Source organism: Ixodes scapularis, unplaced genomic scaffold (assembly GCF_016920785.2).
Source record: "Ixodes scapularis isolate PalLabHiFi unplaced genomic scaffold, ASM1692078v2 PGA_scaffold5__190_contigs__length_132052651, whole genome shotgun sequence".
Classification (NCBI taxonomy): domain Eukaryota; kingdom Metazoa; phylum Arthropoda; class Arachnida; order Ixodida; family Ixodidae; genus Ixodes; species Ixodes scapularis.
Genome location: NW_024609880.1, coordinates 110,401,514 through 110,425,250, shown reverse-complemented (window position 1 = coordinate 110,425,250; position 23,737 = coordinate 110,401,514). Strand labels below are relative to the sequence as shown.

Genomic DNA, 23,737 nt, shown 5'->3' with positions numbered 1-23,737 from the left:
CCTGCTTGACCTTGGAGTCCCTGTCATGTCGTCCTGATGATGTCAAGCTATGCTTTTAAGTAATGTAAGCCTCGGCTTTGTTTTGTATTCCAGTGAGCTCGCCATGAAGACTGCCTGCGTTCTGCTGTCGCACATGCAGACCAAGTCCAGGCACTCTGTGTTGTCATTTGGGGAAGAGAAAAGGTGAGTCGGGGACAGTGGGATTTTCAATGTGGGCAATGTGCACAGCAATTTTTACCGTGGAGCTGTTAAGGGCTAGTCCTTCTAGTTTTGTGTCCGTGGACAAAAAAAAAAATCTTGACACAAAACTCTGACAGCTACTGCCATCAATGAGCGACAGCGGCAACCAGACAACCCGCTTGCCGGTTGTCTGCTTGCCGCTGTCACTCATAGATGGCGGCAACCTTTCCAGCCTTTCCACTCTTGTTTTCACCAGAGTGGAAAGGCTGAATTTCCCTAGGCGTCGTCATAGAAGTCGTCCTCGAGGACGATGCCTAAAGGACGACGTCCTCTAGGCGTTGTCCTCAAGGTCGTCCTAGAAGTCATCCTTGAGGTCGTCCTAGACGTCATCCTTAAGGTCGTCCTAGACGTTGTCCTTGAGGTCGTCCGAGACATCGTCCTTGAGCTTGTCCGAGAGGTTGTCCTCGAGGTCGTCCTAGAAGTCATTCTTGAGATTGTTCTAAACGTCATCCTCGAGGTCGTTTTAGAAGTCGTCCTTGAGGTCGTCCTAGACATTGTCCTCGAGGTTGTCTTAGAAGTCGTCCTTGAGATTGTCCTAGATGTCGTCCCTGAGGTCGTCCCAGGCATCATCCTTTAGGTCTACCGAGACAGTTTCCCCGAGGTTGTTTGAGACGTCATCCTCGAGGTCGTCCTAGAAGTCGTCCTTGAGGTCGCCCTAGACGTCGTCCTTGAGGTCGTCCCACCATAGTACAGCTCCGCTGGTCTTCCTTCTTCACCAGAGTGGAAAGGCTGAAAGGTTCTTGTTCTCTCAGATTCTGCAGACTAGTTTGGAACCTATCATACAGTTCTCTTCATCAAATAAACCCCTACCTATCAAAAAAAACAAAAAATTCTAAACTGTGATTTTCTGTGCTGCTCTATAAATTCAGCACCCACAGATATACTGGCAAGGTTTAGTGGTGGAGCTTTTAAACATTCATTTCTCCTGCACTCCTGCACCCGAATGTAATCTATCTGTTTTTTTATGCAATTAGGGCATTATGGTTTGTTTATGGCAAAGAATTCTGTGGTGTGAATATGCCATAAGCTCATTCTTTGCTGCAGGCAGCAGCTTTGCAGAAAATGTAGATCTCTGTATATTGTGCGAAGTAGATAATGCACAAAGTGCACAAGCAAACATTTGGGGGGGTGGGGGGGGGGGGGTACATTGAAGGAGGGTTTTGTGCCAGGGAAAGGAGGCAGATCCAGTCATGTAGAAGAAAGACCTGCTCTCGCACTGCAACCAGTCTTTTAGATTTTTTCACACCACACTCTATTTTGAGTCCTTGTTTGAAAACAGTGTATGGGAAATGCTCTTCAATTACCTTACAGAGTCCTGGCTGTAGGTCATGGATTTGTGAGCCTTATCTCAGTATTTTCTATGTTAGCTAAAGGCAGACACCCATGCTTTCAGCGTCCTGAAAATCCCGGCGTCGCAGCCAGAGGAGCCGGCCCACGAGGTGGTGGCGGTTGTGGATCCGGTGTCTCGCGGAGCCCAGAAGGTCTCCCAGCTGCTGCTGGTGCTGCAGAACGTCATCAACGCCAACGTCAAGATCTTCTTCAACTGCGTCGACAAGCACTCGGACATGCCCCTCAAGAGGTGGGTAACCCCATCATCCTCAAATGATAGCTTCGTGCCATCTTCGTGCCAACTTAGTGCCAGCTATATGCCAGCTACATGCCAAGTTTGTGCGAACTTTGTGCAAGTTACATGCTTGAATGGCATCAGCAGAATGTTGGCACAAGGTTAAAGGGCCTCTGACGAGGCATTTATGCGGGACTGGATTACGGAAACATGGCCTATAAGACCCACATACTAAAAAATATATTTGCAAAATCAAATCAAAATTTTTTTCCTCAAGTGAGTTTGGTGATCAAGGAATGGTCACTCAGGGTTTCCTGTGCACGTGGGATGACAACATAGAACTTATAACATTTGAGAAATAGGAAGCCATCGTGATTAATAAAAATAATAGAATTTGTTTTTGCTCAGCACATACTGTCGAGACCGGCTATAACGAAGTCGGTTATTACGAAATAGCGGCTTCAGCGAAGTGATCACGATTTCTCATTCCCTTTTGCACTTCGTTATAACTGAAGTTGGTTATAACGAAATAGCGGATATAGCGAAGTGATTTCTAATTCCCGCTGATTTCGTTATAACCGGTCTCGACAGTATGTGATTGCAACAAAAAGCGTTTTGGGTGCTGTCCTGACAACATAATCAAGTACCTTGCACAAAAGAATTATAAATTTTCTTTTCTTTAGGGTGTATTTTACTCTGCTACAAACCACACAAAAGTCGTTTAAGCTAGGCTATGTGTTGTTCACAGCGCGGTCAGAAGTTGGGTAACTCTGCTCGGATGGTGAAATGCGTCGACCTCTCGCTTCTGTGCAGCTACTACCGCTTTGTGCTGGAGTCCGAGCCCTCGTTTGGCCTGGACGGCCAGTTTGGGCAGGGGCCGTACGCCAAGTTTGTCAACATGCCCCAGTCTCCCCTGCTCACTCTGGGTATGGCCACTCCGGAGAACTGGCTGGTGGAAGCCGTGCGGTCCCCCTACGACCTCGACAACATCCACATGGAGCAGGTGGGATCCTCGCTCATCGCTGGGGCTCCTTGTTTTCAGTCCACTATACCGACAAACTCCAAAGAAACACTCCCGTGCTGATCTCGCCAAAATAGGGGGGAAAAAAAATCTTTAAATGACAAAAAAATTTAAAAAAAGAATTACGGGAAGAAATGTTTGTCTACAGTTTCTCTTTTGTGTTGACCCACGAGACAGTTCTCACTCAAGTGTCTGTGAGGCTGGACGTTTTCCAAGCGCACATTCCCCGGAGGTTGGAGAAACCCGTGCCCGCGTCCCGTTTGCTTTGGCACGGACCCCGATAACCGCTCATGTTTTGTCCGACTTCTAAAATTGACACTGAATCTGTGGAAAAAATACCCCCCCCCCCCCCCCTAAAAAAAAACACCTCCAAAAAAAACGTTGAGCTTGAAAACACGGAACCTTGCTTAATATCACCTATTGGTGTGCTTGAAGTGGCATCCTCACGACGGTAGCCATCTTTTTGATGAATTTGGCCAAAGGGATTGACCATCTGGGAATAAGGTAGAAATAAGCTTGAGAAAATGGAAGAATAGAGAGTAGGTTGTTTTTTTAATCTGTTTGGTGAAGTTTGAAGGCATGCGTTAGGCCTTTAGGCCTTTAATTTTTGGGTGTTAGTGTTCAATAACTATTTATTTTGGGTAAGCTTTACCGACATAACTCTCTCTTTGTCGTAGACTCTGCCGTGTTTTCAAAATATTGATTGCCACTCTGAGGTTCTTCCTGTGGATGATTGTTTTTTGCCTACAAAATGGCTGATATACAAAATATGAGAGTGCACAGGATATTGAGTTATTGTAGCTAAAATGATGCACAGAAGGTCTTTGTGGGAACATTATAGAATTTGGTTTACTATTGGTTTTATTACAAACCAGGAGATGTTGACAGTATGACACTGGGACTGAAGCCCTCCATATCATTCTCAGTTGTGCATGTTTACTTCCATTGGAGAAAACATCTGCAACGTCTGTGAAGGGAGTTCACTTTTAGTGCTCTAATATATGTTGAAGTTGTAGCGTCTCTATGATAACTCTATAAAAAAAAAAAAAAAAAGATTGAATCTTTTGTAAGACTGATTGTATGCTAGGGTTAATCCACTTACACACGACTCATTCTAACGAATAGATTTTGTGCCTGTTAGTGACGGTTTAGTGATGGCGTTGGCCAAATCTTTGCCTGCCGGATCTGCGAATAATTTTTCTCCAAAGGTTCATTATGTGCCAAGCTCCGCTGCATAGAAACTTCGAATAGATTTTGTGCCTGTTAGTGACGGTTTAGTGATGGCGTTGGCCAAATCTTTGCCTGCCGGATCTGCGAATAATTTTTCTCCTAAGGTTCATTACGTGCCAAGCTCTGCTGCATAGAAACTTGGGCCAATTCGACCCATCACTAGTCTTTGTCATGCATGGGTCTGATTGTGCCTCGATCACCACGCCTTTCTCGCAGGTTGAGAGTCGCGTCCATGCCGAGTTTGAACTGGAACATCTCCTGCTTGAAGGTGAGAAACATTCCGACAGCAATCACACGCTCTCCAATGCCACGCCCTCTTCTCACCTCTGGCCCCTTTCCGACAGGACACTGCTTCGAGCAGTCCAGTGGCAACCCTCCGAGGGGGCTACAGTTCAACCTCGGCACCCAGAGCAACACCGTGGTGGCAGACACCATCGTCATGGCAAACCTGGTGGGTGCCACCTCCTCGGGCATCAAAGTCCGCCAGAGCGGCTGCGGTCTGGAGACGGGCAAAGAAATCGGAGCGAGGCTCGATGTGACCATCGACTCCTTTTCTGCAGGGCTACTTCCAGCTGAAGGCCAACCCGGGCCTGTGGACATTGCGGCTGAGGCAGGGACGTTCCAGCGAACTCTACGACGTCACCAGGTGATTTTCAGATCCTTCTCTCGGAAGGTGAGGGCGGGGAAAAGTATGATGGTAAACGATTTCTTCATTCCGTGCCTAATGTAGTTGCCTGGTTATTAAAGTGGATGGGCGACATTGTAAACACCGTATGAAAGCCTACATCTCTTGCGTGGGTGTGGGCTGTGATAGTTTGAAACATGTTGGAAGGAGTCGCACAGAACTTGGGTGGTGTCTTTTCCTTTGCTTTGTTTGGGGTCTGGACATTCAACTTCAATGTTCATACTACTGTTGGGCTGCTATGTAAGCTTCTTTTAAAAGCTAGTGGTGTTCCTTTTGAGTTGGCTTAGCATGCGTGGAGCTATACACAAGAGACTGGTCTCATTTTTCCGACAGCCACGAGTTCACCGACTCTCCCCAGGACTCCGACGAAGTCCTGGTCATGATCAACAGCTTCCGGAGTCACGTCCTCAAGGTTAAAGTAAGTGAAAATGAAAGGCACCCAGAATATTTTTACTTTCTTTTGACAATAAGGGCAGAGCAACTGATGGGTCATCAACTACAGGGAAATTCTGAAGAATTGTACAGCCGCCACCGCAGCGAATTTATGAATCACACTTAGTGTGCTAAACACTACGTTCAAACAATCTTAGTCTTGGATTTTGTTTTCCTGCATGTGATCTAGGTGAGCAAGAAACCTGGAAAGCAAAACGAAGACTTGCTCTCCGACGGCGATGAAGATCCAAATGACATCTGGAGCTCCTTCACGCAGTACGTTTGCCGGCTGTTACTGAACACTGCATAGAACTCAGTAGTCCAAAATCTCTGATGTCGCATTTTCTGTTTGTAGTACTTGAGCAAAACACCCGCTGAGCCGTTATCTCGCACAACCGAATGCCTCCTCAATGTCTGCTTACTGTGCTGCTTTACTAATTCACCTTTTCTCTGCTTTGAGCACACGTTGCACGCACCATGAATTCTTGTACGGTCCAAATCGCGGTAGGCTCTAGAGTTGCAATCTTAGACTGAAATTTGGAGTTGCTCGTTCGTTTTACAGCATTTCTTGGGCGTTTTAATTGAACTACTCTTTGCACTGAGACAGCACTCAAATGCACCCTTAAATGCCTAACATTTGAATTTGAACTGCCCTGGGAGGGCAACTTAGGCAACTGCGGTATGTCTGAGGTTCGCACCACTTCCTTTCTAAAGTTGTCTGCTAGCACTTTGCATTCTCCTTTGAATTAAAAATTTAAAAGAAATAAGAAATTTTAGCAAAATTTTAGTTGAACTGAATGGGAGAGAACCTTCTCTGCAGTGCACCACTTCTGCTTTGTGCTGCTCTGATGCTTTCCTTCTAAACTCACTTGTAGTACAACTTAGCAGGCCAAACCCAAGTGCTTTGCCGACGTCCACGTGTCTACCCTCGGAAAGTTCGGCAGCAAAGCCCAAAGTTCCTACTTCGAGGGAATGTCACTTGCCCGTAACTAGAAAGCCTCTATTTCATCTTTAAACATAATTTTGCAATAAAAACTGCTAGCACAAGCTTTTTTTTTTAATATGCTTTTGTGATTGTGTTAATTTCTAAGCTATGAGCTTGTAGTTGTGGTTTTCCCCACATAAACTATCGTCGGGGCAAGTTTCCAAAGTTTGCTGCCAGGCTTGTCGCACAGTCGAAATTACCAACAAAGCACTTGCGTGTGGCTCTGTTCGTGAGCGCACTCATTTGCTTGCCGTAAGAAGCCTCTTCTAAAGGTTGCCTGTTTGTCTCTTGCCTCGAAAACAGAATTCCTATAATCGGTGGCATTTTAGCGGAATGGAAGCAGATAGGCAAAGCAGTGTACAGGTCAGCGGGCTTTCTATCCTTCTCGCTAGTAGTACTTCTCGTAGACTCTTGGGGGAATCGAGTGTCTGTCTTTGGTGCTGGGATCTATCTTTGGGCCTGATGCACACAGGGTGGTCCTGACTTCTCCGGTCTGACTTCCTCCCGTCGGCGGTCTGTAGACTGTTTCCGCGTTTTGCGTAGCTTTTGCCACTGCGGGTACGGATTGTTGCAGTAGCTGGAAGGGCTGTTCGCTGCGACTAACGCCAAACGCTAGAGCCACTGGTAGGTTTTAGGCGATGTAGCGCCTTGCATATGTTACCTTTTGTTCTTCTTTTCATGCTTTCTAGTTCTAGCTGTGTCTTGTTTACTCGTATATTCATATGGGCCTGGTCGAGGCCATGTGCTCTTGATAAAAGTAGCAGTACTGATTGACATGCCCTATTAGATAAGACCGGTCGGCAAAAAATGAGTGGACTAAATTGGTTTTGTTTGTGTGTGATTTTGCCAAGTCTAGTACAGGATAACACTACTAGCACTAGGACGCACATAGTAAAGTTGAACCCGGTTAGAACAAAACTAGCTTTTACTAAAAATTTGTCCGCTTTGTGAGCTTGGTTGGTTTTCAAGTTGTGCAGTCGACTCATTAATTCAAACCCAGGAAGCCACGAATTTCATTTGAATTACCAGAAGTCTGAATAATCAGAAATTCATCTAAATTTGATGTAAGATAAAATTATTATTTGCCATGTGAGTAGCTACAGATACTAAGTAGATATTTTATTATTTCCTTTGGTTTCTCACGGGCCTGGCTCGTGAGAAACCAAATAAACTTCAAACAAAGTCCCACTGATCATAGGCAGGTATGCCACGCATGAAACATTTGTAAAATGTATGATGTAAGCTTATTTATCCCTCAAAAATGGTGTTACTGTTTAGACAGCACATGACAACTCAAACAAAATTATAAGTTTGTTCATCAGGCCAAGAAGTTGTCTAAGGTGGACTATTAGGCAGACACATGAGCGATGAAAACGAGCACCGCGCGACAGTTTTCATAGCAACTTGCGCGGATGCTGTGACGTAGGCCTATGCCATGTCGCCACGTCACAGCGTCCGCGCAATTCGCTATGGAAATTTCCGTGTGGTGCCCCTTTTCACAGCTCATATGTGCCATGCTTGAGCCCGTTGAGTACGCTTCTCGCCGTGCACTGGTGCACTGCAGAGAAGCAACACCCGCGGAAGCAAGCTCCGTCGGTGTTGTTTCCCTGCAGTGCACTGGTGCTCGGAAAGAAGCGCACTCGACGGGGCCGCGAGAACAAAAGGTATGAATTACACGGAAACGCCGTTCGAATTAAGCAGTTTTTGAATACATTAAACATATAGCGGGGCAATGAAAATTTTTAAATTCGTTTGAATTAACCAGAAGTATGAAATATCAGGGTTTGTACTCTTGCAGGCCTACTGTGGTAGTATTTATATAGTACCAGTTTTAGATATTGTACGCTTAGATAAATCCTGAACAGTGGGAAAAGATGAAAATCTTTCTAGTGATAAACTAAAGAAACCTACAGAATGGAAGTAAAAGTAAGTTAAATATTTTAGCTATGAAGTGTACCCTATGCCCACTCAACATTGTGCTTTGGTGTTACAAAGCCACAAATGCTCGCATAAGGGTTGAGACATTATGTGCTATTGAGTCTTTATGTGTGCGTTTTGTGTCCCTTGTTTCGTTGTAAAAGACAGTGACTCTTAAGAAAAAGAATGCTACAGACTCTTGCAGGATTACCTTTGCAATATCAAGAAATGGACTTCCGCTTAGTGGCCTCTCAAAAATAGTTAACGCGCACAAGAAATGCATGTCGTTTTGTCGTACACTTCGTGTTCTTAACAACTAAGTTTGTAACAAATTACCACCGCCGTAATTCTTGGGATGGGAATTTTGTCATTTCTTTCACTAACAACTGTTTTTTTTTAATGACTGCAGTGTCATCTGCCAGTCCTGCTTTGCCAATCTCCTTTCTATTGCATTTTGCGTGCCGCAAAAAAACGTTGCTTCAGTATGCATTCATTGAGGAACGCATTCCGTTTGTGTCACCAGTTCCTTCTGCTCATGAACTCGGATGAGGCTGCAGTGCACGCTGTCAGTCATTATCACTTCTCAGTAATGTCTTTTTTTGAACTGGTTGCTTAGTTCTAAGACGCTGCATTGCCTTTTTCACATTTGCAGAGGATTTTTTGATGGGTGAGACTTTCTTACTTTGGCTAATGAGCTTCTGCACTTTTGTGTTATCGCCTTTTGTGTGGAAATGCAGGCAGTCAGATCATGAGTCTGTCTGTAATTGCACTGTGATTGTCTGCATGCACTGTGGAAGTGAGCCCGTAGTCAGGACCACCCTTGTGTCTTCGGGAGGAGCGAGGAAACTTTTTACTTTGTTTTTATTTGGTGTTGGCACAATCGGTGTTAGCAGACAACGTATACCTTGCATGCCCGTGGGGTAGCTAGATTTTTGTTTTGTGGCTTGGCCGCTCACGTTTGGTGACCACGACCCTCGTTCTTCAGCTCCATCGTGGGTGAGAGGCCGAAAACGGACGACGAAGAGCAAGAAGACAGGATCAACATTTTCTCGCTCGCATCCGGCCATTTGTACGAGCGTCTGCTCAGGTGAGGCCAGTTCAACCTGCTTTTTAAAAACGAGCCTCAAAGTGACTGGTTTAATTTTATTGCTAACCCCCAGCACTTCAGTAAAAACAGCAATGGTGGAACTGTGGCACCATTTGTGCCAAACTGTGCCAGAGCAAATAACCTGCTACATGCTGCTCCAAAGGTTATATTTGTGCAGATTTTGCGCATGTCTGCGCCAAAAGGGGTTCTCGAAAAAAAAAACTGCAATGTCTGGCACATAGCATTCTTGGCGATGCCATTGAAAATTAAGAAAGTACAATTGTTGTTTTTTAGGATGCGTAGGTTTAGTGTGCGAAGGGTAAGGCTGCACGAATATTTTAATTTTCAAATAATAATTTTAAATAATGTGCTATTTAATATTCGCTTCAAAATTAACTGTGATATTTGTACTTTCAAAGTGTTGATCGTGGCAGGTTAGCTTCCTTGAGTGCGCTTCATTCCAAGCACCGGTGCACTGTGGAAAAGCAATACCCCCAGGGCTGACACCGTGATCTCGCAACTTGCTTGGCCACAGTGCAGCCGTGCGCTTAGGCAAAAAACACCTTTAAAGAACCCCTAAAAAGAAAAAAAATTAACATTGGTAGGGACACGCGTGTCAAAACATGAATTTTACGCAAAAAGAAAACGTTTTACAGCAATATTGACGGTGTGAGACGCGATTTAGTCAGTAGTCATCTCCTTTCCACTGGTTTTCTCTGGGCATTTTGGGCGAGTAGAGGAGAGGTGGATCGGCTTTGCCTTCACGTTGAGGTCGAAAGAGTGAATGACCATTCTGTGATGTCATGGGCTTTGCACACAGAATTTCAAATAAATCTCACGCCGCCAATATTGCTTTAAAAAGAAAATGTTGCATACAACTTATTTTTTGACACGCATATCCCAACCAGGCTGTTTAAAAAAAAAAAAAAAATTTCTTTTCAGGGGCTTTTTAAAGGGGCGTAGTGCACGTGCAAGCCTTGTGTATTAAGAAAAAGAAGAGGAAATGAATTGTGATTGTTGGTTTTTACATTGCAGTAAAATCTTCAATATTTAACTGTGGCTACTATGCAAAGGTATATGTTAGGCAGCAAAGTTCTAACATCCTCTGTTCATTATTTGTGCTTGTTTTTTTTTACTCAGAATTGAAGAAATGTTTTTTATATAGCAAGAAGATGTATAAATCCCTTCAATTAGGTATGGCTGAGCTCACTTATAGGTTTAATTTTATGTCAAATCTGTCATTCACTTGCCATCTCAATGTAGGTGTTGGACTTTCTGAGGCCACAATCTATAAATATAGCTAGATTACATTTAACAGAGCTCATAAATGGGCAGTTAAAATTTGGTAACAACCTTTGTGAGTTCAGCTGAATTTTCGTTTAAGCATGGTGTTACAGTAATGAAAGGTGTGGAGAAAGGCGCAGCAACTATTCAATATTCGATACCAAAATATTCAGCCAAAATAACTATTTGCTTTGAATTCGCTTCAAACTCCAAATCTACTTTTCACACGTGACTACTTTTTATACTTAATTCACTACTTTTTTTCTTTCTTCATTAGAGAATGTTTTTGTGCATTAAGCTAATGACTAAGCTCTGCTTGGCTAATTTTTGTTTATGTCTAAAGTTATGTTCTTTTTTTTTTTATGGAAATGAAGTTGGCCTTATGGAATTTATTCATTTACTGGAAATTGTCACAGCATTTTCTTGTTTGGGCAAAAACCTCACCTCAGCCAGAATTGATGTTTTTGTCACTGTTTAGGATCATGATGCTGAGTGTGCTGAAGAACACAAAGACCCCCGTGAAGTTCTGGTTCCTGAAGAACTACCTGTCTCCAACGTTTAAGGTAAGCTTGACAGCAGGATGCTGGCTTAGAAGTTTGAAGGGATACTGAACCGAAGTTTGGCTTTCGTGAAATAAGGCCGCAGAAGCATTGAACGGGCTGCTACGAACTCCAGAACATTACTCATACATCGATATCTCAAACGGATGGCCATACTTTTGGAAAAGAAGGGCACGTTCAAGCAAAGTCTTTGGCATCGTTGTCCTTCTGGAAAATTTGAGAATGAGGGGAAGCGGCCTCTCTTCTCTCCTCCTCGCTTCGGTTCACCAGCTCGACGGGACGTTGCAAGGAGGAGAGGGGAACGGGAATTGTGACAGTGCCGAAAAAACACAGGGACACAGACGAAGGGAAACAGGACAAGGTGCACTCTCAACTGAAGTTTATTGAAAATTGACAAGTTAATATAGCCACAAAAACCTTGTTAACCTTATCTACTCAGCCCTGTGTTTCTTTGGCACTGTCTTTCGTTTGCAGTGAACCAACTGGCCCAAATCTCCACTTTATCAAGTGCAAGTACTGGTGCATGAATCTTGTGCGAGAATATTGAACAAAAAAGTAAAGGACTCTTAAATACATTTCGGGAAGATCTAGTGGTCTTCTGGTCCCTTTTTGTTTAGACTAAGCAGAAATAGCAGGCTATTTCTTTAAATATTTTTTTTAAAGATCGGAAGTATGATTGTTGCATAAGCATATGAAATAAGCTCTACTTCATAGAAAACCTCAGGTGTCTTCAGATGGAAGCTAGCTGATCTCCTGGTGATAGTTGGGTAAAGAACTGCTTCTAGAAGGATCTCGGGACATTGCTGCCAATGACTGTGGCATGTTGAATCATCTGTGTCTGTTCTCTGCCAGGATGTCCTGCCCCACATGGCCAAGGAATATGGCTTTGACTATGAACTCGTCCAGTACAAGTGGCCACGCTGGCTCAACCAGCAGACGGAGAAGCAGAGGATCATCTGGGGGTGAGAAGACTGCTTGCCTTGTGCATTAGTTTCTTTAGTTGGTGCAGTACATGGTCTCCAACTTTTCATACTTAGCTGCAATACGTCCCCCGTGGACAATATGAGCTGAAACTGCTGGTCTGGGGTTTTACAGCGAAGTTGTATATGACTCGTGGGTCGGGTTTTTCCGTGTCCGTCGACAGAAAACCATAGCGCGCACCTTATCACTGTTTGCACGTGCCTTATCTCTTATCGTGTGGTTTGACACTTTTTTTTTAATAAGAAAACCACAAAACAAGTGTCAAAGCCACGTGATAGATGACAAGCACATAGCGCTTCCCGCATGCCTTTCTTGGTAAAGATTGCGGTTGCGTAAGCTGTCCGGCAGCGGCAGAGTGCGAAGTGGGGAGTGCGTCACTAGTGCCGCTAACAATGCAAAGCACGTAGCGCTCCCCGTATGTGCTTTTCGGTAAAGATTGGGGTGTTTCGCTGCTGCAGACGTCTACAGACAACACTGACGGCTTCGCTCCATGGAACAGTTAATGCTTTCGTATTAATATGGTGCCAATCAATATTTTGCTGCGGAGTCGCATCAATTTGGAGGCCGCAAAAATGGGGTTCATAGTTTTTTATATTTTTAACATTGAGTGAATGACCCTTGACTTCGAATATATTTGGTATGTATCTGTTTGAACGCCACGTGACCATGGAAAAGACGGTGTGCACGACTCAAATCGGCCAATTCTCGACCGGCTGTTTTCGGGCGGAAAGAAAACTAATTTCGAGCCGCGAATAGACCCTTTCCGAAATTCAGTCTGGCCACTTTGATCACTATCATCATCTGTGGAACAGCATCTGTGCCATACCAATGGCGGCCTTCTAGTGACTGATAAAGGAAGACGTTGAAGATGCTGTCTAAGGGGATGATGCGAGGAATGTAAGAATGGAACACAAGAGCTACGTAAGCGTTTATTTCTAATAACTCAGATTCAGTCAATCTGTGGGCGGCACACAATCGGCTTTAAAGCACTTTGGTGTATAGAATTTTCTAAAGGCATCTGAGTGGGTTGGAGCTTTGTTTTGATGCAGGTTCTTGGTCACCATCGAACTGAAAGTGATCGAGAAAGAGCTCACGCTGAACAATTTCTCGCGTGCTGTTGACTCGCGAAAGTGACGGTGCCGATACAAGTTCATTTCTGCCATTGATATGGCAAAACCTAAACTGCTTTACGAACCACCAGATGGCACTGAATTTCGGAAAGGGTCTATTGTGTTCTGTGTAGTTAAGCTCTTATAGGTCATGTTCAAATAAAAACCTCGGTGAGCATAAATGCCCTGTCAGTGTCCCTTTGAGTCGCATAGACCATTCTTTGAATGGTCTATGCATACGCATAACGATGTGGGTACATTTCTTTCGGAACATGGTCTTAATTTTAAAATTTTGTTCTTTACAATCATTTTTTTTTTTTACAGCCCTTATTGTATATTGTATTACTATCACACTTGTGTGTTTTGTTTTATTCTTAAAGGCTATAAGCTGTATCTGCTATAATGCTTCGGTGCTGCAGGTATTTTCTGCATATAAATACAATTTTCAGAAAGTTTACCTCAACTTTATATTGCATTTCTAGATTGGATCACTGCTCTTTATAAAATCGGCAGGCACGTCGAAGAAGCATGAAAAACTGTTTCAGCTCGTATTGACCGTGATAGTATGTTCCCATACACTATGTGGGAAGAACATGGTATTTGCTATTCAAGGCATGCCAGCTTTTTGCGTTATCATAAAAATATAGCATTAGGAAGCATGCTTAGAATCGTTTATGCATAATTGAATGTTTTTGTGTAATTTGCTAAAGTGAAAGACACAACAAGCGACCAGCAGCAAACACAAGTTTATCCCTATGCTTGTAACTTTATGCAGCAGAGGGAGGGGTGGGAAGAAAGATACAATGGAGATATTGTCACCACGGTGATGTCACGGAGTTGTAACATGAGTTGTCGTTTGTGTCGTGCCCTAGATACAAGATCCTTTTCCTGGATGTGCTGTTCCCTCTCGACGTGAAGAAGATTATCTTCGTTGATGCTGATCAGGTCCGTATCTGAGATGATGACTGCGTTGTCTCTGCTTTATCTTAGTTCTTGTTTTTGCGCTACTTTTCATCAATATGTCCTGTGCCATGTAGTGTACCAGCGGGCTCCATGCATGACGGTGTGCCATTTTCCATTCCATCAATTTATCGGAATGACGTTGGCGTAACTTAGCTGAAATATACATCCACAAATACACAGTGTGCTAGGTTGGCAGTTTGCTGGCACGGCATCAGCTCAAGTTTACTACCACATACATCCAATCGTGGCATGCGACAAACGCAATGCGCTGGCATCTGCTTGGTGTCGACACAACTTTATTACAACAGACATCCTGTACGACGTGCCAGAAGCATGATTTGCTATGTCGGAAATTGGATGGGGGTGGCATCGGCATGACGCCGTCACCACTTTTGTTCAGGTTGTGCGGGCCGACATGAAAGAGCTCCGGGACCTTGACCTGGGCGGTGCCCCCTACGGCTACACCCCCTTCTGCGACAGCCGGCAGGACATGGAGGGATACAGGTGCGCACCTTGCATCGCATGGCCCTTGCCTGCAAAGCGACGGAACATTGTACACATTATTTTGTTCGTTGAGGTCAGTTATCTTGCCGAAGTGGATAGCTGAAATAGTTAGAAATGGTTTGTTTGGAGTGTCGGGGGCAGCGAGAGAGAAGATGTTGAGTAGGCTGTAGTCTTTGACAGGATAATAATGGCAGGGAGGTCTTCGAGTCTCCTCCTCGAGGGCAAGCTTCCCACCTCCAGCAACGTTTCGGTGTCTTGTGAGCATTGAATGTGCACGCACAGCCCAAGCCCGACGGAAGGTAACATACGTTTGCTGGAGGCGGGGCATCTAAAAGGGACGTTCCGCTGTTCTTGTCATCTGAGTGACCTTACGCCGTTTGGTCACGGTATTACTACCGTGATATTTGAGTGTAGCACAGGGCTGTGTACGTGTGGACAAAGCAATGAACGATCGTAATTCAGTAAGCGATTTTGCTCACTCAGCATTGCTATGCATCTTGCATGAGGGACAAAGCTTTCTTTGTGGGATTTAATGGAGTTGCTAATGGTTAACATTTTTATCAAATATAGTTGGTGATCGTTTGGCAGAGCCAGTGGAATTTGCATTTCCAGTATGTTTTCCTTAACCTTTTGTTGTATTTGTGCTAAAACTAACTCGCTGAACCTTGAAAAGCAAAATTGGCTGCAGATTGAAGTATTTTGCTGCGTTTATCTTGTGCCCGCAGGTTCTGGAAGTCGGGCTACTGGGCTAGCCACCTGGGAGGCCGAAGGTACCACATCAGGTGAGCGCAATCATACACGTAGCCACATGCAGCACCAAAACCGAACATTTTATTTCTTCACAATTGCTTTATTCTATGCCAAGAATTGGAACACTCTCTGTGAGGGTTCACCCAGAGAGAGCATAGCATGGATGCTACAGGTGGTGAACCGGTTTGCTATTATAGCGTCCAGAGCTCACACTTTTGCAGTTCAAATGCGTCTCACTTTATAGTGTGTCAGACATTGTAGCAATTCTCACCACCACAAGTTATTGGCACATTGCCATTATGTCAGTGCATTCTATGTGGGAAGTTGTAGCCGTTCTTACCTAAGCCATATTTTATTTGTCATTATCTGAGTGCATTGTAGTGGGTGGTTGTAGCTGTTTTTACCTGAATCACAGGTTATTGGCACATTCTTGTTGTTCTAGAGAGTTCTGGAGTGTGTAGCTGTAGCGATTCTTACCTATGCCACAAGTTATTGGCGCATTGTCCCAGTGCACTGTACGTGGTGGACCTGAAGCGGTTCCGGAGGATTGCGGCCGGAGATCGTCTCAGGGGGCAGTACCAGGGCCTCAGCCAGGACCCCAACAGCTTGTCCAACCTGGACCAGGTATAGCTACCCGCATTTTTAATGTTGTAGCTTTCATATTCCTATGCAGTTGTTTCTCTCGTAGTGACTGGCATTAGGGAGCCTCAGTCGTCGGAGGGATGTGCTGTCTAAAGAGATTTCGGAAAGTATTGACAGGTCCAGAAAATACTGTCGCACCCTCTTGCTTGCGCAGATGTTACAATGCTCTAGCCGTATGTTGTCAGGTTGTCAAGTGACCAGGAGAACCGGGAATTTTCAGGGAAATTTTAGTTACCGGGAAAAATCGGGGAATTGTCAGGGATATTGTCGAAAGGCAAGCCCAGTCAGGAAAAATGAGCCGGAAACGCCATCGAGTGCCCTGAGCAAAGACTTGAGGACTTGGGGGCAGAAAAATAGGCAATCAATTCTGCTTGGAGCGGAGCACGGGCTCTGCTCACTTGATGTAGAGTGTGCTGCCCGATGCAAAGGGAATGGCCGACAAATCCAGTCCAAGCATTGGACTGGATTGGATATGATTGAGAGCATGACACTAGGCTAGATCCAGTTAGAGATACCAGATTTAGTACCTAACAAATGGAAAAGCCGCAGACCCCAGTCCAATAAAAGCCTTAAGCCAAAAGTATCCGAAAGTGTGCATCTGGCGGCCATGTTGCCATTCGGTTATTGATGTGCGTGGTTGAACGTCGTGTTTTCATCGTGTTTCCGGAAGTGGCCTCTTCAATGACGATGTCGGCAGAAAGAAAGTGATTGTTTAATCCGGATTGGACAAACCCGGATATTTCGGAATACGGAAGTTGGATTAAGCCCGTGCAAAATGATTCTCACAGTGCTATGGTGGCTAGAAGGGGAGGTGGCAGCATTGGCCGCTGCGGAGTGTAGCGACGGATCATGCTAGCAGCGGCGGCGCTGCTGTCGACAGTTAGGTCGGTCGGCTTGCCGGGCAACCGCCCGCTAGCTTGAATAACTGATACACGCCCCGCCGTTCGCTGCCCGCCGTGAAGCTCCCACCTCCCCGAGGTGGCAGCATTGGCCGCTGCGGAGTGTAGCGGCGGATCATGCTAGCAGGGGCGGCGCTGCTTTCGACACTTAGATCGGTCGGCTTGCCGGGCAACCGCCCGCTAGTATGAATAACTGATACACGCCCCGCCGTTCGCTGCCCGCCGTGAAGCTCCCACCTCCCCGAGGTGGCAGCATTGGCCGCTACGGAGTGTAGCGGCGGATCATGCTAGCAGCGGCGGTGCTGCTTTCGACACTTAGATCGGTCGGCTTGCCGGGCAACCGCCCGCTAGTATGAATAACTGATACACGTCCTGCCGTTCGCTGCCCGCCGTGAAGCTCCCACCTCCCCTTCTAGCCACCATAACAGTGCTCAATGCTCAGTGCCTTGTGTTATAATGGTCTTGTATATTAAACCGCCTCTAGAGTGGTCAGGGAAATTCATCTGAAATTATCAGGGAAAACCTTAGTTGTAAAGTTAGTCTAGTGTAGAGAATCGGGATGCTTTTGGAGTGCACAAGATGGGAAGTATATTTGCATTATAGGGAAGGCATGTAACAATTTCTGATTTTCTAAGAACCTTATAAGGAAGTGTATCCGCATCGTAAGGTTAGTACTAGCTTTACGAGCTTGTTTATCGTGGGGCAATGTATCAGGTGTCTGGCCTGTCCTAAAGGAATGCCCGCTGGTATTTTTAGCTATTTCAAATCGATCAAAGAGGAGACAGTGACACGGGCTATGTGTAGAAAACTAGCAGGCTCAGAAAAATGTAATCTTGCAGTTTAAGCATCATTTTACCTGACCACATTGCTCACATTTTTAGTATCTGTCTCGTTTGTTTGCTCGGTGCATTGACCTGTAGATTTCCAGTAATTCCTGAAAGGCAACGTCAGCGTGCATTCTTGTTGCCTCACAGGACCTGCCGAACAACATGATCCACCAGGTGGCCATCAAGTCGCTGCCTCAGGAGTGGCTCTGGTGCGAGACGTGGTGCGACGATGACTCCAAAAAGCAGGCCAAGACAATCGACCTCGTGGGTCCACTGCGCACACTGTCCTGCATGCATTACCCTTAAGGCTAGTTTACACACTTGCGACTGCTTACAATTTCAAATGCTTTCTGAGCCAAAAAAAGAAAGAATGATGCACCAAGAGCAGCGGTCGCAAGCAGTCGTGAGTGAGCGAACCAGCCTTTAACCTGTTAATATGGATTTTGACAATTGCTGGTAGGTTCGTGTTACTTTCGATGCATTTTTCGGCTGTTTCTCACCTTCTTTTCTCCTGTAATGTGATTTTACTTTAAAGGAAAAGTTTTAGTTTACAGTGTTTCGCAGTGTCATCTGCACTCATGCACATCACGTGTTAGCAACTCGGCCAAAGTCACCGAAAGGGCGAGAAGGGCAGGGGGGAGCTTCAGTTATCGTGCCTTCGGTGTGAGACGGGGCAACTTTGACAACACTCCAGCATCTCGTCCACCTCCAGCATGCGCCCTTAGTAAAAGCGTGGCAGAAGACGTAGAGCACGTGCGGGCGTTGAAAAGACAAGCCCTTCTCATTCTGTCGGTGACTGTAGCTCTTAACGCAGAGGTCGATTGTCTGACCGAAAGTGGCGGCACGCTGCTCTGCCCAACAGTGCAACAACCCCAAGACCAAGGAGCCCAAGCTGGTGAGCGCGGCGCGCATCATCAGCGAGTGGAAGGACTATGACGAGGAGCTGAAGCAGTTCATCGAGCGTTACGAGAAGGGAGCTGCCAAGGCGACGCTCACCGAAGGCGCCAGGCCGGCCGAAGTCAAGCCCGACGACGGTGAGCCTGCCGCCATTTCTTTGGCGTCCCCACAATGGCCGATGTCGGTTGGAGGGCCTGGACATTGCACGATCACATCTACGAAATCTTTTCAGTTCTTGGTCATTGTTTCTTGGCAATTGCTTTCGTTTTGGAACCACAAAATTATTTTCCAGCCTTTTGCTGTATTTTGACTTCAATGAATTCTGAAGTATATAGAGAAACCAGGGCAGGAATATATTTTTGTTTTAGTGCATTGTGCTATAGTGTTGCCAGTGCAGATGCAAGACTGTAAGGAACATTGGTGGAATGAGCAGCCAGATTATCTGCCAGCTCGAAACGTTTTTCAAATGTAATAAAGAAAGAAACAATCCGCGCTTATTTTTAAAATTTTGCGGCAAAAATAATAATTTTTGGTACCCTTTCCTTATGTGCTTAGCAGCATTGTGCCTCACTAAGCAATACCGTATTTACTCGCAGAATGAACGCACTTTTTTTCCCGAAAAATTGATGCAAAGTTAGGGGGGGCGTTCATTACGCGAAGTAAAATTTTTTCGTCCGTATTTACTCGCATAATGAACGGACTTTTTATCACGAAAAATCAACGCAACTTCTTATCTCTTTGCGCGCGTCCCGTAGCCAAACTGGGCTGTGCAAAAAAAGAAAAAAAAAAGCTCCTTGTTTTTTTTTCAGTTCCTTTAATTTTTTTTTTTTTTTTTGTTTGCCGCCTATTTTTCGCAAGCTGTTTGGTTTGCTTAGGCGAGTGCTTTTCCGCTTATCTTCCTTATCTCCTTGCGCGCGGCGCCCGACTCGCGACCCCCCCCCCCCCACCTCCGTAACCAAACTGCGCTGTGCAAAAAAAAAAAAAAAGAAAAGCTTTTTTTTTTTTTTTTTTTTTTTTTTTTAGTTCCGTGGGTTGTTTTTTTGTAAAAGCTTGGTCTGCTGGGCAAGTTGGTAGTGGACATTCATATTAAAAATAGCGCAAAAGAGACGGGACAAAAAGACGAAGAAGCACACAGGACAAACGCTAACTGGCAACTAAACTTTATTGAAAGCTTCCAACTTTGCTATCGCCATGCACGTGCTTAGTCTCGTTCAACAGACAGGGCGTACCGCCAAATCCGCACAATCATACCGCCCTATTCTTTTCTCGTTCGGATTGTGCGGCGGGGTGATGTAGCTGTTTTGCTGACTTTTTGGAACGGGCGGTGGGCGGTATGATTGTGCGGATTTGGCGGTACGCCCTGTCTGTTGAACGAGACTAAGCACGTGCATGGCGATAGCAAAGTTGGAAGCTTTCAATAAAGTTTAGTTGCCAGTTAGCGTTGGTCCTGTGTGCTTCTTCGTCTTTTTGTCCCGTCTCTTTTGCGCTATTTTTAATATGAATGTTGTTTTTTTTTTTTCCTTTTGCCGCCTTTTGCAAGCTGTTTCGTTTGCTTAGAGGGCTTCTCCGCTTCTCTTTCTTACCTCCTTGCGCGTGGCGCGCGACTCCAAAGTCCAGACGGCGCTGTGCAAAAAAAAAAAAAAAGAAAAAATGCTTTGTTTGTTTTTTTTCTTAGTTCGGTGGTTATTTTTTTTTCTTTTTGCCTCCTTTCGCAAGCTGTTTCGTTTTCTTAGAGGGTTTCTCCGCTTCTCTTACCTCCTTGCGCGCGGCACGCGACCCCGAAGTCCAGACTGTGCTGTGCAAAAAAAAAAAAAAAAAAGCTCTCCATGTTTCTTTTTTTTTTGCTTCGGTTGGCTCTTTTTTAATTTTTTTAACGCCTTTTGCAAGGCGTTTTGTTCGCCCATGCTGCCCATGCATTCGCGACCTCGCTGCACCAGGATAAAAAAGTGCGTTCATTTCGCGCGCGTGGGGGGAGGGGGTCAAAATTTTGACGTCGGAGTTGGGGGTGCGTTTATTACGCGGGTGAAAAAAAAAGTCGAAATTTTGTGAGCCGACTTGGGGGGTGCGTTCATTACGCGAGTGCGTTCATTGTGCGAGTAAATAGTTCAAACCCGGTATCCTTCTATGGTTTCTTTAACCTCGTTAAACACTATGGGATGGCTTGTTGTAATCAACTCTGATCTGCTTTGCGCTATAATAAAGCGAACACATCCTTTTTTTTTTTCTTTTCAGGAACGCCACACGACATCCATACGGAGTTATGATTAATGCTCAACTTTGTTTTTGTACAGTGGTTGATTTTGTTTCTTATGTAAAGTTATCACGCACCTTTTCACAAATGTTTGGGTGCTAAAGCACAAACATCAATTTGTGCTCGGAGTGACCTTTTAATAAAAAAAAGAGAATAAACCATCCCACAGAACTGGACAGCCTTGTCAACGACAGTGTCATAAAGTGCTTCGATGTCCTTCCTTACCAACCTCCCAAACAATGTTTGCCCTCTATGTTGACACAGTGTCTGTACCTGTTTTCACCTCAAGAACCATAGGAAAAAAAGTCCGGCTTCTCGCGGATGATTACTACTTTTCACCTTTCGGTGGAGATTTAAGATATATTTATTAGCAATTTAGAGTGGATACACGTTATCTTATCAAGGAGTACACGTTTCAAACGCCAAAAGCATTGCCTGTACCTTTGACAACCAAATCTGGCGAGAACTATTTCGCGCGGCGTATGAACAATGCGCAAAACTTACTATTTTCTTGAGGTGAAAACGGGTATAAGTGCAACGGTAAAGTGACCGTCAGGTAAAAACCTATTGACGCATTCTAGAAATGTCCCGTTGGAATGTGCACATGAATGTCACAAAGTTTTGCTTTGCCTTTGAGTGCTTAAGACTAGCAGCAACAATCCCTTAGCGCAGCAACAATCCCTTTGTGCATACAACGGTGACACCAGATGCAGTGGCTTTATTTATGGTACATATTTTTATTAATCTTGAAAGTAAATAAACTTCTGATGGATAATATAGAGTTCTACAAGAACACATTTACAGGCTACACTAAAAGAGCAAAAACGTTTTTTGAAAAAACATTGAGAGCTGTCAAGTAAAGTTAACATGGCACTTTCCTCACCATCCTATTGTCTAGCTCGAAGAGAAGATTGCCTAAATTTTCTGCCTGCATTTAGTGTACTATCTGAAGAATGCAACTGTTTCCCTTGACTGAGCTACCTCTGTGCTTGAAACGAGTTTTAAAGAGAGACTGTTTCTAATTGGAAGCTTTGGAGGTTCCGTTAAAATGGACAGTTGCTGCACTACCGCTCCCGGCTTGAGCGTCGTCATTGCAGCGCATGTTGCATTATGGGAAAATTTTCCCACTAAATTTAGTGGGAAAATTTCCCCGCTGAATTTAGCAGAAAAATTTCATCGCTAAATTTAGCTGGAAAATTTCACCGCTAAACTTAATGGAGAATTTTTTGCTAAATTTGGCAGGAAAATTAGCTAAATATAGCAGTAACAATTCCCCCTTCATTTAGCTGTAACTGCTGCTTAATTTAGCGTAAAAATTTCTCTACTAAATTTAGCGGGCAATTTTTTGCCACAAAATTTAGGAAAATTTGCCCACCAAATGCGAAGGGAGCTGTAGTATCCTCTACAGCTCCCCTCACATTTAGTGGGCAAATTTTCCTGGAGAAGCATACCCCCCCTTCTCCTCCTTAAAGGGCAACTCCGCTTGATTTCGGAAATTTTGAGATAGTGGGTGATATAAACGTAAAAAGTACTTCAAAACAATCCTAGACCGTTTGTCTCATTAAAAGTAAAATATTTTTCGTGCGATCTTGTTATTTACCACAATCGCAAACCGAAACTGAAACTTCGGCACAGCCGGGCAACATTGTACTCTCAACGTCAGTTGCATACGCACCCACGTGGAATACAATGTGTCACGTGATCTACCAGCGGTAACCCAAGAAAGACGCGGACGCGAGGGGAAGGGCGAGGAGGGAGGAGGGAGGGCGGGCCTAGCCGCGGCGGCGAACAGGCAACGCAAGCAGCAACGAAGCAGGCTATGTAGGCGGCAACCCAAGCGGCTAGTCGGTTGGCACCGGTTGGCAGGTGTGTCAGCGAAACTCATCCCGTACAATTCTCTCTTCCTCTTTTTGTTTCTCTTGTTTTCGTTCATTTTTTTTTTTTTTTTTGTCTGTCTCGCTTACTGATCTCTATTGTAGTAGGCTCGCCTCTTTGCTTGCTCAAACGTGGAGCGCGTCCGTAGCGCCGCCCGGTAAGCTCTCCCTGGAAAAGAAAATACCAAGAAAAAAACTGCGTATGCAACAGACGTCAGCCACAACGGAAATACAAAGTTGGCTGCGCCGCACGTCGCCCGCTAAATTAGCGGATTTTGGTGACTTCGCGCGTCTCAGTTTTTGTCGGCCGGTTTAGTGATCTTTTAGGCGGTATTACGTTATAATATTTGACATTCGGTCTCTCTAGATGACACTAAAGAGAGTCGCAGTGTTTACTAACAACCGATAATGAAGCGGAGTTTCCCTTTAAGAGCTGCCCTCTAATTCAGCCTTTCAAAGAATTGTAAACATCCAATTTTTTTGTGAATGCCCGTAGAAACAAAGCAAACACTTTAGAATCTGTTATTACGAACCAAAGCTGTCGATGTGCGAGGCGTCGCACAATTGACGCCAAACCGGAATTAGTTTTAATTTGACTTTCGCTAAAATAGAGAGGCTATCATCAAAGTTAGTGTGTGGTAGAAATTGAGCTTCCGGGCACCAACGTAAGTGGTACTCTGAATTCGGCAGGATAGCTAAAATCATCTTTACTATCTCTGCTTTGATTGCATCCGACTGCAGAAAAAGCCTATGTAATGTTCCCCGCAAGTATCAACCAACTAAAAGGAATGGCATCACCCGCAGCTTGGTTCAACGCCGACCTCGTACCGGCTCCTTGCTTGTGCAGTGCCTCTGTGCAGTTGGAGAGCGCTTCGTCTGCCAAGCGTTTTGCGTCGTTGGTAGGAAAAATGCACTTACCGACTCATTAATTCAAACTAACATACATCCCATACTATACATGGGTTGCACGTGACGTCATTCAAAGAGCACTCCAATGACCAACAAAGAAGAGGGCAAGGAGCTTCCCTCTTATCA

At 44.9% G+C, this 23,737-nt stretch overlaps 1 protein-coding gene across 3 annotated transcripts in view; it reads left to right on the top strand.

The window, feature by feature from the left end:
* LOC8029784 (UDP-glucose:glycoprotein glucosyltransferase 1) overlaps positions 1 to 21,004 on the top strand; it is a 74,983-nt gene extending 53,979 nt beyond the window's left edge. For 2 of the 3 annotated variants that reach the window (XM_042294118.1, XM_029971456.4), the window contains 19 exons: positions 94 to 183; positions 1,634 to 1,819; positions 2,618 to 2,807; positions 4,272 to 4,323; positions 4,400 to 4,506; positions 4,616 to 4,701; positions 5,074 to 5,158; positions 5,363 to 5,448; positions 6,461 to 6,520; positions 9,060 to 9,161; positions 10,924 to 11,008; positions 11,858 to 11,967; positions 13,968 to 14,040; positions 14,459 to 14,562; positions 15,288 to 15,344; positions 15,822 to 15,936; positions 17,828 to 17,944; positions 18,543 to 18,714; positions 20,810 to 21,004. In XM_042294118.1, the coding sequence (XP_042150052.1) occupies positions 94 to 183; positions 1,634 to 1,819; positions 2,618 to 2,807; positions 4,272 to 4,323; positions 4,400 to 4,506; positions 4,616 to 4,701; positions 5,074 to 5,158; positions 5,363 to 5,448; positions 6,461 to 6,520; positions 9,060 to 9,161; positions 10,924 to 11,008; positions 11,858 to 11,967; positions 13,968 to 14,040; positions 14,459 to 14,562; positions 15,288 to 15,344; positions 15,822 to 15,936; positions 17,828 to 17,944; positions 18,543 to 18,714; positions 20,810 to 20,841 (1,909 nt within the window). In that variant the 3' untranslated portion in view covers positions 20,842 to 21,004. The remainder of the gene's footprint in view (positions 1 to 93; positions 184 to 1,633; positions 1,820 to 2,617; positions 2,808 to 4,271; positions 4,324 to 4,399; positions 4,507 to 4,615; positions 4,702 to 5,073; positions 5,159 to 5,362; positions 5,449 to 6,460; positions 6,521 to 9,059; positions 9,162 to 10,923; positions 11,009 to 11,857; positions 11,968 to 13,967; positions 14,041 to 14,458; positions 14,563 to 15,287; positions 15,345 to 15,821; positions 15,937 to 17,827; positions 17,945 to 18,542; positions 18,715 to 20,809) is intronic. The other variant, XM_042294119.1, reaches the window with a different exon arrangement.
* Positions 21,005 to 23,737: the final 2,733 nt, after the last annotated feature.